Source organism: Hyperolius riggenbachi, chromosome 4 (genome assembly GCF_040937935.1).
Source record: "Hyperolius riggenbachi isolate aHypRig1 chromosome 4, aHypRig1.pri, whole genome shotgun sequence".
NCBI lineage: Eukaryota > Metazoa > Chordata > Amphibia > Anura > Hyperoliidae > Hyperolius > Hyperolius riggenbachi.
In genome coordinates, this window is record NC_090649.1 from 377,676,895 (window position 1) to 377,691,638 (window position 14,744).

Consider the following 14,744-nt stretch of genomic DNA (forward strand, 5'->3'; position numbering starts at 1 on the left):
ATAAAAATGGCAGATTTCTCAGACTGTCAAAGTGGCCAAATTGTTGGTGCCCGTATGGCAGGCGCTACTGTAACAGAAACTGCCCAAATGCTTGGCATTTCAAGAGCTACTGTCTCAAAAGTAATGACTGCCTTTGAAAAAGAAGGAAAAACGTCCTCAGAAAAGCACAGTTGTGGCCGAAAGTCGAAGTTGTTTGAGAGAGACCATCAGACTCTAAATCGAATTGTTAGAAAAGCTCGCAAGACCACGGCTCCTAAAATCACTGCAGAGCTGAATGAACACTTACAGAACCCAGTTTCCACAAAAACTGTTAGTCGGGAGCTGCACAAATCTAGATTCCATGGAAGAACTGCAACTAGAAAATCTCTGCTCTCAAAGACAAATGTTTCAAAGCATTTAGAGTGGTGTAGAAACCACCAGAATTGGTCCCTCGAGCAGTGGAAAAATGTGATTTTCTCTGATGAATCATTGTTTACCATATTTCCGACCTCCGGCCAAGTGTACGTTTGGAGACAGCCGAAAAAAGCATTTCAGCCAGACTGCCTTCTCCCAACCGTAAAACATGGCGGGGGTTCTGTGATGATCTGGGGTGTTATTTCTTGGAAATCCGCTGGGCCAATGATTTCCCTTCATGGAAAAATTAACAGCCGAGACTATTTAGGAATTTTTGGCGACCAAGTTCATCCTATGGCTCAAGAACTGTTTCCGGAGGGGAATTCCATCTGTCAAGATGATAATGCCCCAATCCATACAGCTAAAATTGTTAAAGAATGGCACGCGGGAACATTCTAATGAAGTTGAGCATCTCATCTGGCTACCACACTCCCCAGACTTCAACATTATTGAGCATTTATGGTTTAATATGAGTTTAATATGGTGATTAGAGTTTCAAGTAAGAAGTCGATTTCTGCCGCCATCGTCTCTAAAATAACTGGAGGGTGTTTTAACTGAAGAATGGGCTAAAATTCCTTTGGAAACGGTTCACAATGTGTATGAATAAAGACCTCAGAGAGTTGAGGCTGTAATTGCAACAAAAGGTGGACCTACACTATATTAAAATATATTTTGTTGATTTTCAAGGTGTTTCCATTATTTTGTCCAACCCCTGTATATTGTTAAATGTTATTATACCATGCATGAACTATTTATATATTTTGTACTAGTGTTGCAGAATATTCTAATTGTACAGAGTATGAACTATGTTTGTATGTGTGCTCTCCTCTTCTGATGTATTCCACTTTGAGAGACGGAATGTGATCAAGCCTTACAAACAAAATAATAATAATGTGCATTTTATTTCTCACATTACAGTATATTATATAAAGACAATAATTATTTGACCCGGGTCAGTTTACATAATGATTTGCTTTTGAGCAAACCTCATAGATCGGTTAAAATATTTATGTGTTTGTTTTTGAGCTTTATATTATTTGCTGATTATGACTATTTTTGATCATTGTTGAACGGGCAGGCAGAAAAGGCACTTACTGTTTTTATGTGATTTTAGAGTGCCTGTAATGCTGGCTTTATTGATGGCTATAGAGTAAAATATATGGTTATATCTTTTACAGCACCACTATTACTAGATTTTCTTTTCATATACCTAGTCACTTATTTTGTTTCCCGTAGGGATGATAAATATATTGCAGATCATTTTTATTTATTTATTTTCTCTATATTTTTTTATTTCTTCAGTAAGCAAGTAGGGTAAAGATGGAAAATTCATATTTTTCAGGATCTAAGGTCTTTTGGAAAAGAAGGTGAATTTTATTGTGTTTTATTTTTTTCTATCAGGAAATATCATATTCTAAGATGTCTAAGCATGGTTATTGATATACAAAAATGCCATATTTTACAGAAAACAGGCTGTTGACTTCGCTGTTTGATATTACTGCATACCCAAGACTGACATTGTGCAAATACAGACTTCTGCCAAATCTGTCCATCTGTTGCCCCACAGGAAACATTCTGTCCACAAACAGGTATCAGTATGATATAATCAGGCATCAATTATATAAGGTAGCAATGACCTACTGAGTTCTGGCCTTCAGAAATGCTTAACACTGTCAGAAACATGCACAGAAAGTGACACAGCATATTTAAATGGTGTGGTTTTCAATCCCCTTCTTCTTATTAGACACATGCTACTGCACTTTAAAGCTATCTGCTAAGGTCAAGCATTACCTGTTGGATATGAGTAAAAGGAACATTTGTAAGATTTGAGATTTTATCAGCAGGATTGATGTTCTACTATAGTGATATTACACCAACTCCCTCCTGAGCTAACAGATTATCAGACCCCTGCTAGCTATACAAGTGAATACGTTTGTTGGAGACAGTGCAGCAGGTGTTAAGTTACTCCCAGCTACCTCTAGCTGCAGATGTTAAATGACACAGAAGATAAACCCAAGTGTTTCCTAAGGCTGAATACATCATTTATATTCCAAGCTTATAAAAATAATTTTGACAGCTTTAAGCTGCAATTTTAGGTCCTCAAATGAAAATGCAAGGCTCAAAATAATGAACCAGGGAAATAAACATTCTGAATTGTGAACTCTTCATTCCTTTTCAGAAATCACCATTACTTTACATAAAGGCTATTTTCACACTAACACAATACATTGTGTTGGACACTATAATCATGTGGCAAATGCAATGCAATTATATAGTAATGGAATGTTCACATCAGTGCGTTAGCAGTGCGGTCCGATGAAATCCACTGGAATAACACAAAGCATGCCGTGAGACACTGGACTGCATGTGTACAGCTGTGGTGCACTTAAAAAACAAACAAAAAAAACAACCGCAAAGTTTATTAAGACAAAAAAGCACTTACAGAGGAATAATCAATGTAACATCTTACACTAATGCACAGGCAATTTATGTATAGTAATGTAATTACCCAGGAAATACCAGTTCAAAGAAATCGGAGGACTGTTGCAATATTGCAATAGTAGTACAGAGGTGCCAACAGTGTAAAAACAATATTTCTTTAAAATGGATAAAATGAAGTAGGTAGCGGTGGACTTACCCCACCAAAACAGACACAAAAAATTGCTTTTTTAAGCAAAAATCAGTTTATTTACACACTCTAAAATAGGTACAACGCGTTTCGCGGGTATATCCCACTTCCTCAGGTGATAAATAGTAGCATATCACCAATGCGGTCCGGTACGTAGCCTGGTGCCTTTGACAGAGGAAGTAGGATATACCCGCAAAACGCATTGCACCTTGTTCGGAGTATGTAAATAAACTGATTTTTGCTTAAAACAGCAATTTTTTGTGTCTGTTTTGGAGGGGTAAGTCCACCGCTACCTACTTCATTTTATCCATGTTAAAGAAATATTGTTTTTACCCTGTTGGCGCCTCTGTACTACTATTGCAGTTGTTTCCACCCCTGGTGGAGGGGAATTCTTCCTTTTTCCCGATCTACAGAGAGTGACTTCTTAATCCTGAGTGGGGACAGGTCTAATCTCTTCACCTGCCTTCATAGTGGTTACCTGGACGGTAACCTTTGTTTGTGAGTATAACCTACCTATACTTACCTTCCATACCCAATTTACAGTACATACTACACTATACTGGGCTCTCGGCGTCTACCCTTATATTTTGACATAGCAATGTAAATATTGGTTTACCTGGCTACGAAGACAGTTGGAGTGATCCCAAGGATAGTACAACACGTGTTAACAGTGTGGAACAGTTTCATAGCTATGTTTATGACCTTTTTTTCCATCTATCCCATATTAAATTAAATCTTTTCAGTGCTCCCCTATGAGTACAGACTAGCTTTTTTATAGGGTAAGCTATTGTCCACGCGCTTTAAACAAGTTTGCAAACTTGGTGGCATGGGCACAAGCCATCTACATGCCACTTCTTGCCTTGCCATGAAGAGTGTTTTGTAGAGTTTTTTGAGAGGCACCAAGGCCTTCGTCTGGTACCACACTGAGAAGACATAATACTGGGCCTCTTTTCATAGGGTACCCCATTTTGTCATGTAGAAATGTGCTTATTTGCTTCCAGTACCTATTAATACTTAGGCATTCCCAGATAAGGTGAAAAAAGATTGGTATAGGGGAGTGACATTTCAGACAGGTATCTGTAGTAGAAGTATTGTATTTTATTATTCTTCCAGTGTCAAATAAGAATGATGCAGGATGCAAAGTTGTGTTATTCTTTCCTTGAGACAGGGAGATGTTTTTGTACCTACCTCTAATGCATTGTCCCGTTCCTCGTCTGTAAGGTCAATACCAATAGCCTCCCATTTTTTATTTGTAGCGTTAGTAAGATTGATTGCATCATGCTCTAAAAAAACCTGTATGTAGGCCCGATAAGATGTCTAATTGGGCCATTCCATATTAGATCAATGACAAGGGACTTGTACATGGTAATCAGGACAATAGGAAACTAAGCAGAAACGGGATGCCTTAGCTGCATGTATCGGTACTCTTGCACAGTTGGAAAAACGTGAGTATCCATTGGTACTGCAAAACTCCTAAGACACCCATCCTGCACAACCTGGCCCAAGAACAGAACACCCCCAATCACACAAAAGAAGGAGTCAGATATCACTTTAAATGCACTTAGTGTTAGATTACCCCATAATGGCATATGAGCTTCGTATCCATCACTGCTGTATATCCTAGGCACACATCTACACACTCTAACTGCCTGTTCCAGTATCTCCATTCAGCAAAGCAACACATGGGCACCAATGTATAAGCAATTAAATGTAATCCAAAACAAACGTGATAAAACAAGTGCAGTAGCAGCAATTCAGTTCACGTAGATACAAATGTAATACTTCACCAGTCCGATGACCCACACACAGCCCCAAGATGATCCAACAATTGTTTCACACCACACTGGTGCTGGTTCACGGATACTGTGGCTTACATGGCGGTTATGTGAATACAAACCGTGCCACGACTCAAGCGTGTATAAATACACGCCCACAATGATGCCTTCCTCTCTCATTGGTCCAAGTGCGAAGGGAGGCTCCAGATTGCATGACTCAGTGTGTTACCTCAACGCCTGGTCCAGTATAGTGTTATTTTGTTTTGTGCTTGGGGGGAGTGAGGCAGAGTGCGTTAAGGGCCACACTTCTCTTCAAGCAGTCCTCCATATACCTGATATTTACCGTGTTTACACCTGAGGGCACAAGAAACCAAGCAGCTATCTGTTGAATCTAGGTTGTCAAGTTGTACTTTTGGAATGCTGGAGGGCGATACCTCCCAAGCCTATGGGATTCTGTAGAATCAAATATTTCAGTTAGCCCCATACAAAACTTTTATTTGTGCCATGAGTTTTTTAAAGAAGGTCAATGGGATATATATTGGAAAATGGAGCTGTGCAATTTTCATGTACTGTATGCTTCACTGTATGGTTCACATCGCAGATGTAATGCACAATGTGACCTACCCCTCTTTTGCATTGCAATCCTGTCTTTACAGTCCCTGAGATTTTTAAAGTTAGCCTTTTTAAAATATATAAGAGAAGGCAGAGTGGGTGGCCTGAGTCTTTGGGTGTGCGGCATGGACGGCGTTTGTGGCGGGTAACCTGCGGTTTATGGTACCAGCAGTCTTTGGTCTTTAACCTTCTTGGCGGTAAGCCAGAGCTGAGCTCGGGCTATGCCGCCGGAAGGCAGCGCTCAGCTAGCCTTTTGCTATTCGTCGCACCGCGGCCGCCCCCCCCCCCCCCCGACCCCGTGCGCTGCCTGGCCATTCAGTGCCAGGAAGCGCTGTGGGGTGGATCGGAGTCCATTTTGACGTCACGCCATCGATGACGTCGGTGACGTCATCCGGCCCGATTACGGCGATCGGAGGGGCTGGGAGCAGCGGCTATCATGTAGCGAGACCTTGTCTCGCTACATGAAAAAAAAATGACTTTGCTGCCCCCTGGCGGATTTTGATAAACCACCAGGAGGGTTAATGGGGCAGAGACCGCTGGTACTTAAGTGGTTAAATGAGCACAGATTGTGCTGGAATGACTGTCTGGAATGCATTTTCAGTTTAAAGGGAGCCTCTGGACTCTTGCCTGGTGTGGCTAGGTTCAGGGGAGCTATGTTGGTAATGAATGTCAATCATGACAGTTCAGTTATAGCTATTATGTATGGTCCCCCGAGGAACACATTGGAATTGATTGTAGATTTTCTTTAAAACTAGGGCTCAGCTTTCATTATTCATGTCACACTGACACTGATTTTCAAAGACAAGTGCAATGAGATCAAAAATGTACTTACCTTTAAAACTTTTTGAAAATATGCCTATGCCACTTTCTTAAAGCAGTAGGATTAGCCATACTATGCCAGGGGAAAAAAACATATATATAAGTAGATAAATACTTGATCTACTTACATAACACATGTATTGTACTGTCCACGTTTTGATTTCAGAGAATTTAATGTAGTAAATGAAGAGATTCTGTTCCTGGTGGGGGCCATGTCTTTTGCCCACAGCTGAGGCTAAATACTGATGTCATTCTCCCCTTAACTTTTTTTTCTTTTCTCCTCCAATCGCTGAGTCACCTCAGCCTTGCTTGTAAACACAAGTAAGCAGGGGATCAGGTTCCAGATAAGCAGCTAGGAAGGGAAATAATGGAAAGAGGAGGAATGTATTATAGATAAAAAGAACCCCCAGCATGCAACTGTTTGGCACTGACTACTAAAGGGCCAGTGCTCCTTAAGTATGTGATAACTCCAAATCATAACAGCAGAAAAAGTTATGAAAGTTTTGAATGCAGGATTAGCATCTTTATCACTTAATACACTCAGACCAGTTTTTATGGTGACACACCTGCTTTAAAAAACACAGTGATTCAGTGCTGATTATTCAATATTGAGTACCGTACATTTTTGTGAAACACTAATAAAAATGGCAACTTATAATGTACAGCTTACTTTATAATCTTGAAGGCTTACTTTTAAAGGATACTATTCTGGGAATGCAGCTCCTCCAGTGTTTTGATTGAACATTCCACTTCTTTTGAAATCTCTATATCCCCCGCTAGCATGTCTTCATCCTGATCCAGCACAAATACACAATAGGACAGTTTTTACTACATGCTGAGAGGAGTTCAATACAAGTTCAAGACAGGTTTTCATTTATGTGGGATGTAAAAATAATAAATGCATTAAAAAACACACAGACACACACAAACAAAGAGCATCAAAAATGACCCCACATTCAATTACCTTAGTTCAAGATATTATATAAACCTAGAAGCACTCAAGATATAAACAGTGAAGATACAGAGATAAAAATCCACAGTTGTAGATCATCACCATGGGAAAGACACACCTCTTGTGCTACCCCCCTTCATTTGGTGACGCATCACATCCTCTGACCAAATATGGCCAGTATTTGCATGTGGGATGTAGGTCATTCCTCGCCTCTCTGCCAGCTCTGCTCCCATAGTGCACCTCTCCTCCTCTAGCTGCCGGAAGACCTCATAAAAATACAAATTGCTTTGATAGCATAAAAACACCTTCTTTTATATTGGAAATAAGTAAAAACTGTGAAACGAAGCATTTGATCCACAGACTTGTTTTTGATTAGAGAATGGGATGCAGCAAGATCATTCGATTCATTAGTGTCTAGTGTGAACTATAGGGTTCTATTAGCCAGGGATTGTTGGTTCCCATGGTCCAGCACTGTAATTTCTAGTGTTTATTTAACAAACGCTTGGTTTTGCAGTTTGTTATTTTTAAAATAAAAGGAGGTATTCTGATGCTAGCAAAGTGAATTGAACTGTGAACGTTGTATCTGGACAGTTTAAGGCTTAAATGCTTATCAGTTTATAAAACATTTTGTGCATCAACCTGTTTGCAACAAGACCAGAGAGTGCTCCTTCTGACTTATTGCACTAACTAGTGATCTCAGCCCATTTAAAAATGGGCTCTAGGTCTATCATCGCCGCCTCATGCCAGCGCGCATGCGTGCGCGCACACCTGCCCACCCGGCCGGCACCCTGGAACATCCTGCTCCTGTCTCAGGCTGCCCATGCTGTGCACATGCGCAGTTCCATTTCACATGGACACAGATGACGCAGGGACACCTGTGGTTTTATTATATAGGATTTGACAGTTTATGTTATTATTCATTCACTTTTTGGTCCACTTCACCATCTTACTATGAGCGCCAACAGACTATTTTTTTTTTCCATCGTGCATCTCAGTTCAAGCACGTCCTTGACCAACAAATCAACATTCCAAGGTTAGTACTTTTTTTCAGTAATGACAAGGATTTTAAAAATGACTGTCATTTTTCACACTTAATAGACTGAAGTCAGATGAAACAAGAGAAGTTCGCTAACTTTAGCTGCACTCCTCATGTCAAAACAATGTGCCACTGTGGAGATACAGGACGAAGTTATAAATGGTAAGAAAATTACAGAAAGAAAAAGGGACTTCTTCAAAAGTTATTTTCAGCTAAATAAACATTTTAATCTATTTTACGCCTTACCCTGACTTATATTCTCAACATGTTTGTGCACTCCTAGGGTATTTAGGCTGAAACAGTGGTATATGCATGTCTAGTGTACTTGGACTGTAACATGGGGTTCTTGAAGTTGAAGCATTCAATATTGTTATTGTACATTTTGAGACACAAAATAATAAGTCAAAAGAACAAACTTAAGTATTATTAGATAATATAAGGCATGTGTTTTGAAGGCATTTAAAAAAGTACAGTTCACCTAACTAGATAGATATTTATAGAGGCACCATAACGACATATAGTAAAATGTAATACAATATTCAGGATACCCAATTTTACGTAAACTATTTTGGTTTCAGCATCAGAAACACTTCCTAGATCTATACATTACAGAATTTTGGTATTTACTCCCTCCATCCCAGTGATGCTTTGCCTAGGCTATTATGTCAAACAACCTTCTGCCCTAGTGTATTCTGGGAGGCCAGGTGTTGTTTATGCTCATTTCAAAACACAAAACAAAATAGCACTGCGCAGTGTTGCACCTTACCAGCAGTAATACATTTAAGAATGTAAATCAAGGTGAGAAAAGATTTTCCGATGGTAAAACAGCGACTAAATAATTTCTAAATAAATACTGTTTTATATATAGTTACATTTAGTTATTCTTTCTCAAGATGTACCTAACAACAGGTGTAATTGAAAAACATGATCTCTGTTGAGATGGGACATGTTGTAATAATGTCATAATGTTAATACGGCACTCCACTATTACACTTACACTGAGGGCCCTTTCACATTGGTGCGGTGCTGTGCAACATTTTACCACAGCCTACCACTAGGACAATGTAAGTCTAAGGGGCAGTTCACATTGCCTGCGGTGCGCCGCTCCGGAAGTACCTTATCTAACGTGAGAGCATACTTATGTTACTGTGCGACTCCTGCGGCGACGTGTGGCAGACTGGAAGTAATGTTAGTCTATGGCGACGCTTGTTTGTTTAAATGATCACCGCAAGTTTTATGCGTCATGCATGTGCGGTAGAGCATTTTAGCAAATGCACTTCCACGCGATTGCTTCGGCCACAGGAAGTGAGCCTCACCTCCTGCTTGGCTGGCTTCTAGATGGGGATTACCGTGTACTAACACAGTAATCCCCGAAGGCCTGGTTTTGGCGGTGCAGTGCGGCCCCCGCTACCGCCAATATGAAGTGTGAAACCGGCCTGAGGCACAAAAATGACTGTCTCCAAAAGGTACATTTAAAGAGTTTGAGAACAGCAGCAATTCTAGTGTTTAGAGGCAAACCAAGGAGAAAGTGATATGGAGGCTGCCATATTTATTTCCTTTTAAGCAATGCAAGTTGCCACGCTGTTCCCCTGATCCTGTGTCTCAATTACTTTTTTTTTTTCTTTCCATGAACAAGCATGCTAGGCCAGTAATGAGTGAGGGAGACTATCACCAGGAATGTGTATCAGGTGAAGCTGGTCCATGTTGCTCATGTCTCCTGACTTGTGTGACTACAGGAGATTCAGCAAGATGGCACCAGTCTGCCGAGGAGACCTGTGTGAAGGTGAGGAGGGGAAATCCAGCAGAGGAGATAAAACATCCAAGTGCTAATTAGTTTGAGGGAGGTTTCCAGCAGAGGGCTGCTGCACTGAGTGCCATGTGTGGCTGGCTTGTGCTGCTTGTGTCTCCTGACATGTGGTGACTGTGGGACATGGAGCAAAATGGCACCTCATAAATGCCTACTCAATTGCTTGAAACCAGCTGCTAGGAATGTTCAGGAGGCTGATAGTGGTCCCTGTTCAGCTTGAAGAGCAGCAAGAGGGGGAGAGATTGTGGTTCAGGATTGGAGTTCTTACTGAGCGGTCAGCATCTGCTGGGTGCTGGGCCTGGAAGTCGGTATTATAACTTGGACAGAGTGGAGGGAGAGGTGAAGGGGCAGTGGGCACCTGGCGGCATTCTGAATTGTACATTATTATTCAGACCACAAGATGTACTGACTCCCCCCGCCCACACACACTTTAGTGAAAAAAGTGATTCTTCTGGTCCAAAAATACAGTAACTTTTCTGCTCAATTTTCTAACAGATTAGGCTTCCTAATCTTATCAACCAAATATATTTTCAACATCTAGCAAACAGAAAAGTACTACAAGGTATGTACTGTATAAATATCAAAGTTAGGTACATTTGAAACAACTTATTTTTCAGTCTTTTTATATCTTTTTTTTTTTTTTTTTGCTTGCTGGGGGAATAATTTGCAAGCAACTTCTGGGGAAAAAATCCTCATCTGACCAAATTCAGAGTAGGTTTGCACACTTCTGCCACTTAATAACAAGTCAAATGCACCAACTGGTAGAGAACTAAAAACAACAGCATAACATACTATGTTTTGAATAAACCCATACACATTATTGGTTCATGCATATACATTTGAAATAACAAACATTTTATAGGATTTGTAGAAAAAATAATGTTAATATATTACTTTGAGGGCCCTCACTCGGCTCAGACCTGGGTATATGAATAAAGAAATTTCATTACAGATGAAGCAGTTATAGGAATGTATATGCGGGTAAATGGATTATCACAGAGATATGTGTGGTCCACTCACTTTCTTTTGAGTCCGGATGCAGCACTGGTCCACAATGAATTAGCATGTGGCCTCCAAACAGTCCTGAGATTGCTCTTGTTTAAATTATTTTTCCTTATTAATCTTCACTTTGAACACCATAATGACAAAGTGAAAAAATAATTTTAGACTTTTTCTAACCTATTAAAATTAAACCGAACTATCACATTTACATAAATATTCAGACTCTTTACTTCGTGCTTAGTTGAAGTTGCCAGAATGATGAAACAACTTTGCACATCTGGATTGGGAATTTTCCGCTATTTTGAATTGCAAGCCCTCTAAAGCTCAGTCAGTTGGTTACCATTGGTGTACAGCCATGTTCAGGTCTCTCCAGAGATGTTCAATATAGGACAATTCAGAGTTCTGACTGGCCACTTTTGTACATTCACAAAGTTGTCTCTGGGGCCCTTTTCCACTAGCAGTCACCAGCGTTCACGCTGAACGCTAGCGATTGCTGAATCGCAAAGCTAAAAAATTACGGCGATTTCTCGACGTTTGCGGCCGCGATTTTGCTATGCTATGCACTGCGTAGCAAAATCGCGGCAAATATCGCTCCGCGCCGCGATCGCATTTCAGGCAAAAACAAATCGCGGTAGTGGAAATACCCTACCACGATTCCTATGTTATTTAGCAAACCCTAGCAATTGCGATTTTGGAAAAGGGCCCTAAGAAATTCCTGTGCTGTTTTTGTGAATGATTTGCATCATCGTCAGGTTGGAAGGCAAACCTTTGGCATAGAATGTGTAGTTCCATTCACCTCTCTGAAGGTGCTGAAATCACATCACAACAAGATGCTGCTAACACCATGTTTTATTTTTGGGGTAGTCCTGTTTGGTTGGTTTCATCCAAACATAATGTTCAGAAATGAGGCCAAAGAAGGGCTTATATGTGTTTTGAGGAGAAGCCGTCATCTTGTAATTATGCCACAAAGCCTAGATTAGTGGAGGGACGCAGTTATGGTATCTGTTTAGCCTATTTCCACACAGGGTCTCTGGAACTCAGTCTGAGTTCCTCTCCCATGTATTCTTCATATAGAGATTAAAACATATTTTATTCTGAGCTGTTTTCTTAGGTTCAGTTTCCTTTTCTTACCTGTAAAATACCCTTTCTACACCTAGCAAATGAAAAAGTACTAAGAAGTATGCAAAAAAGGTAACATCTGTCTAAGTACATATTGGAACAATCATATTCAATTTTTTGCTTGCATCTTGAAACTGCCACATCAAATTTTTTCAGAGTCCTGTACTTCACCTGAAGTTATTTGTTGGTTTTTCCTTGCATCCCAAACATTTTTTTCCGTCAGTTGTGACTGAAAGTATAGTTGGTTTACCTGACCGTGGTTTAGTTTCAACAGAACTCATAATTTTCCACTTATTTTCGAGTTTTAACACTGTTGATTGGCATTCTCAATTCCTTGGATGTTTTCTTATATTCCTTTCCTGTTTTATAAAGTTCAACTACCTTTTCCCACAGATCCTTTTGACATTTCCTTTGCTTTCCCCGTGACTTAGAATCCAAAAAACATCAGTGCAGCAATGGATGAAAGATGCAAGGGTCTGTCCGGAGTCCAGAAACTTATAGGCCTCAATTCACTAAGATCATGCTGGAGATAATAAGGCAAGAGAAAACTTACCTCCACATAGTGAGAGAGTTATCTTATCTCTTCATTCCTTACGTTACCTCTTCTGTAGTTAATTTACCTCCTCTGTAGTTAAGTTACCTCCTCTGTAGTTACATTACCTCCTCTGTAGTTATTTTCACATACAGTTAATGAACAGCCTGTCTTTAACTCTGCAGTTATTTTAAGGATTGAAGAGTTAACTTAAAGACAGAAGAGTTAACATTAGGTTTGCCTGAGGTAAAATGTTTACTGAATACTACATGCTTTATGGGCATGGTAACAACTCTAGAAGAGTTATTAAAGACAGGAGATAAGCTTAGTGAATTGAGGCCATTGACCTTTTATACACACTAACTTATTACAAGCAAAGAGATCACAGGTGAAGATAGTTACCTTTAATTGCCATTAAAACCCATTGTGTCAAGTTGTGGGCATTTTATCAGGCCAAAGGTATGTAAACTTTTACCATATTGTAAGACCTGCTATGGACTAGATGATTGTTTTTAATCATAATCTGATAAACAAAACCTAAAGATGTGTACACCTGATGACATTTAAACTGGTTGACTGAACGACTTTAAGTTTAAACAACTAGTCGTTTAGACATCATGCACACACTGACCAACAAGTTGTTTGATATGCTAATTTATCTAATTTACTTGTCATTTAACCAACTTGATAATGTACAATGGACTGGATAGAACAATGGACTAGTTTAAATGACTGATCAAACGACTTGTTGTTTGAATGTCTATTAGTGTCAAACTAATAGACTTTTAAACAACAAGTCGTTTGCACACATGTACGGACCTAACTGTCATTTTGAACGACAGTAAAGGTGCGTACGCACGCACTATGGCCGCCAACGATGGGTCCGTCAGACCCTCCCGCAGGGCGGACTTTCAGGCGACAGTAGCGCGTGTGTACGCACTGTCGGCAGACTGATAAGGCTGTTTCTGAATGATCCGCTCAGCGGATCGCTCAAAAACAGCCTTATCAGTCAGCCGACAGTGTGTACTCACGCTCTACTGTCGCCTGAAAGTCCGCCCAGCGGGAGGGTCTGACGGACCCGTCGTTGGCGGCCGTAGTGCGTGTGTATGCACCTTTAGTCCACAGATCCGCCGAGCGGTTCAGCCTAACGATCAACTGTGCACACGCCCAACTGTCGTTTGAATGACCAGTTTGGAAAAATCAGACGTGTGTATGTAGCTTTAGAACTGAAAGGGGGTGCGCCTTCTTTTTCTCATGACTGTATTTACCAACTTCAATTACACAAATTGCTTTTAGTGTAATTTTGTAGTGATGATGTATGTTATATGGAGGTCAATGTTTAAGATGCGTTTAGAAATCGATTTTCCTTTTCATGAAATTGGCAATTATTGGAAAGAGAAAACCTCATCAGTTTTCAGAAAAAGATTGCATAGATAATTTGGTCGAAATTAATAAGTATACAGTTTAAGTAACTCAAAACTAAGACAATCAAATAAAAAAAAAGTGGTCTGTAAAAGATATTTGGTGATGAAGTGGTTAAACAGATTGATAAGTACAGGGTAATGCACAAGCCATAATGACCATCTTTTAAATGCAGAGCAATATCTACTTTATAGCTGCTGAGGAAGTAATTGTATTACCCACCAAAGAGCCAGTCCTGGTTCTGTCACAAATGACAGATTACACTGCTGCACCATTACTTGTGGAATTCCACAAGGAGTGATACATAGCTTTTCTGTTTTGTCAATGGCCTAGCAATTTATACACTTACAAAAAAAATGAAAAAAAAATTTCAATAAAAGATACTCAGTTATTTTACAATGTATAAAATATAGGTAAAGAAAGTTACTATCAGTAGAAGGAAAATCCATTGGTTTGATGTGCAGAACATGAGTTGATCAGCTTACTATTAATTGGTGAATAGATTTACTGTATATTAAGAAAGCATGGCCAGACACAGCCTAGATATTGGTAATTTAGCAATAACACATTTCTTGGATGATCATTTATTGTAATGATCGTGCTATAAGCAAATCAGTCAACATCTGCTGTTTAAAATATGAGGATC

At 39.8% G+C, this 14,744-nt stretch overlaps 1 protein-coding gene across 3 annotated transcripts in view; it reads right to left on the minus strand.

Moving 5' to 3' along the window:
• SMYD3 (SET and MYND domain containing 3) overlaps positions 1-14,744 on the minus strand; it is a 437,216-nt gene that overhangs the window by 136,857 nt on the left and 285,615 nt on the right. For all 3 annotated transcript variants that reach the window (XM_068232068.1, XM_068232066.1, XM_068232067.1), the window contains one exon: positions 6,933-7,020. In XM_068232068.1, coding sequence (XP_068088169.1) covers positions 6,933-7,020 — 88 coding nt within the window. The remainder of the gene's footprint in view (positions 1-6,932; positions 7,021-14,744) is intronic.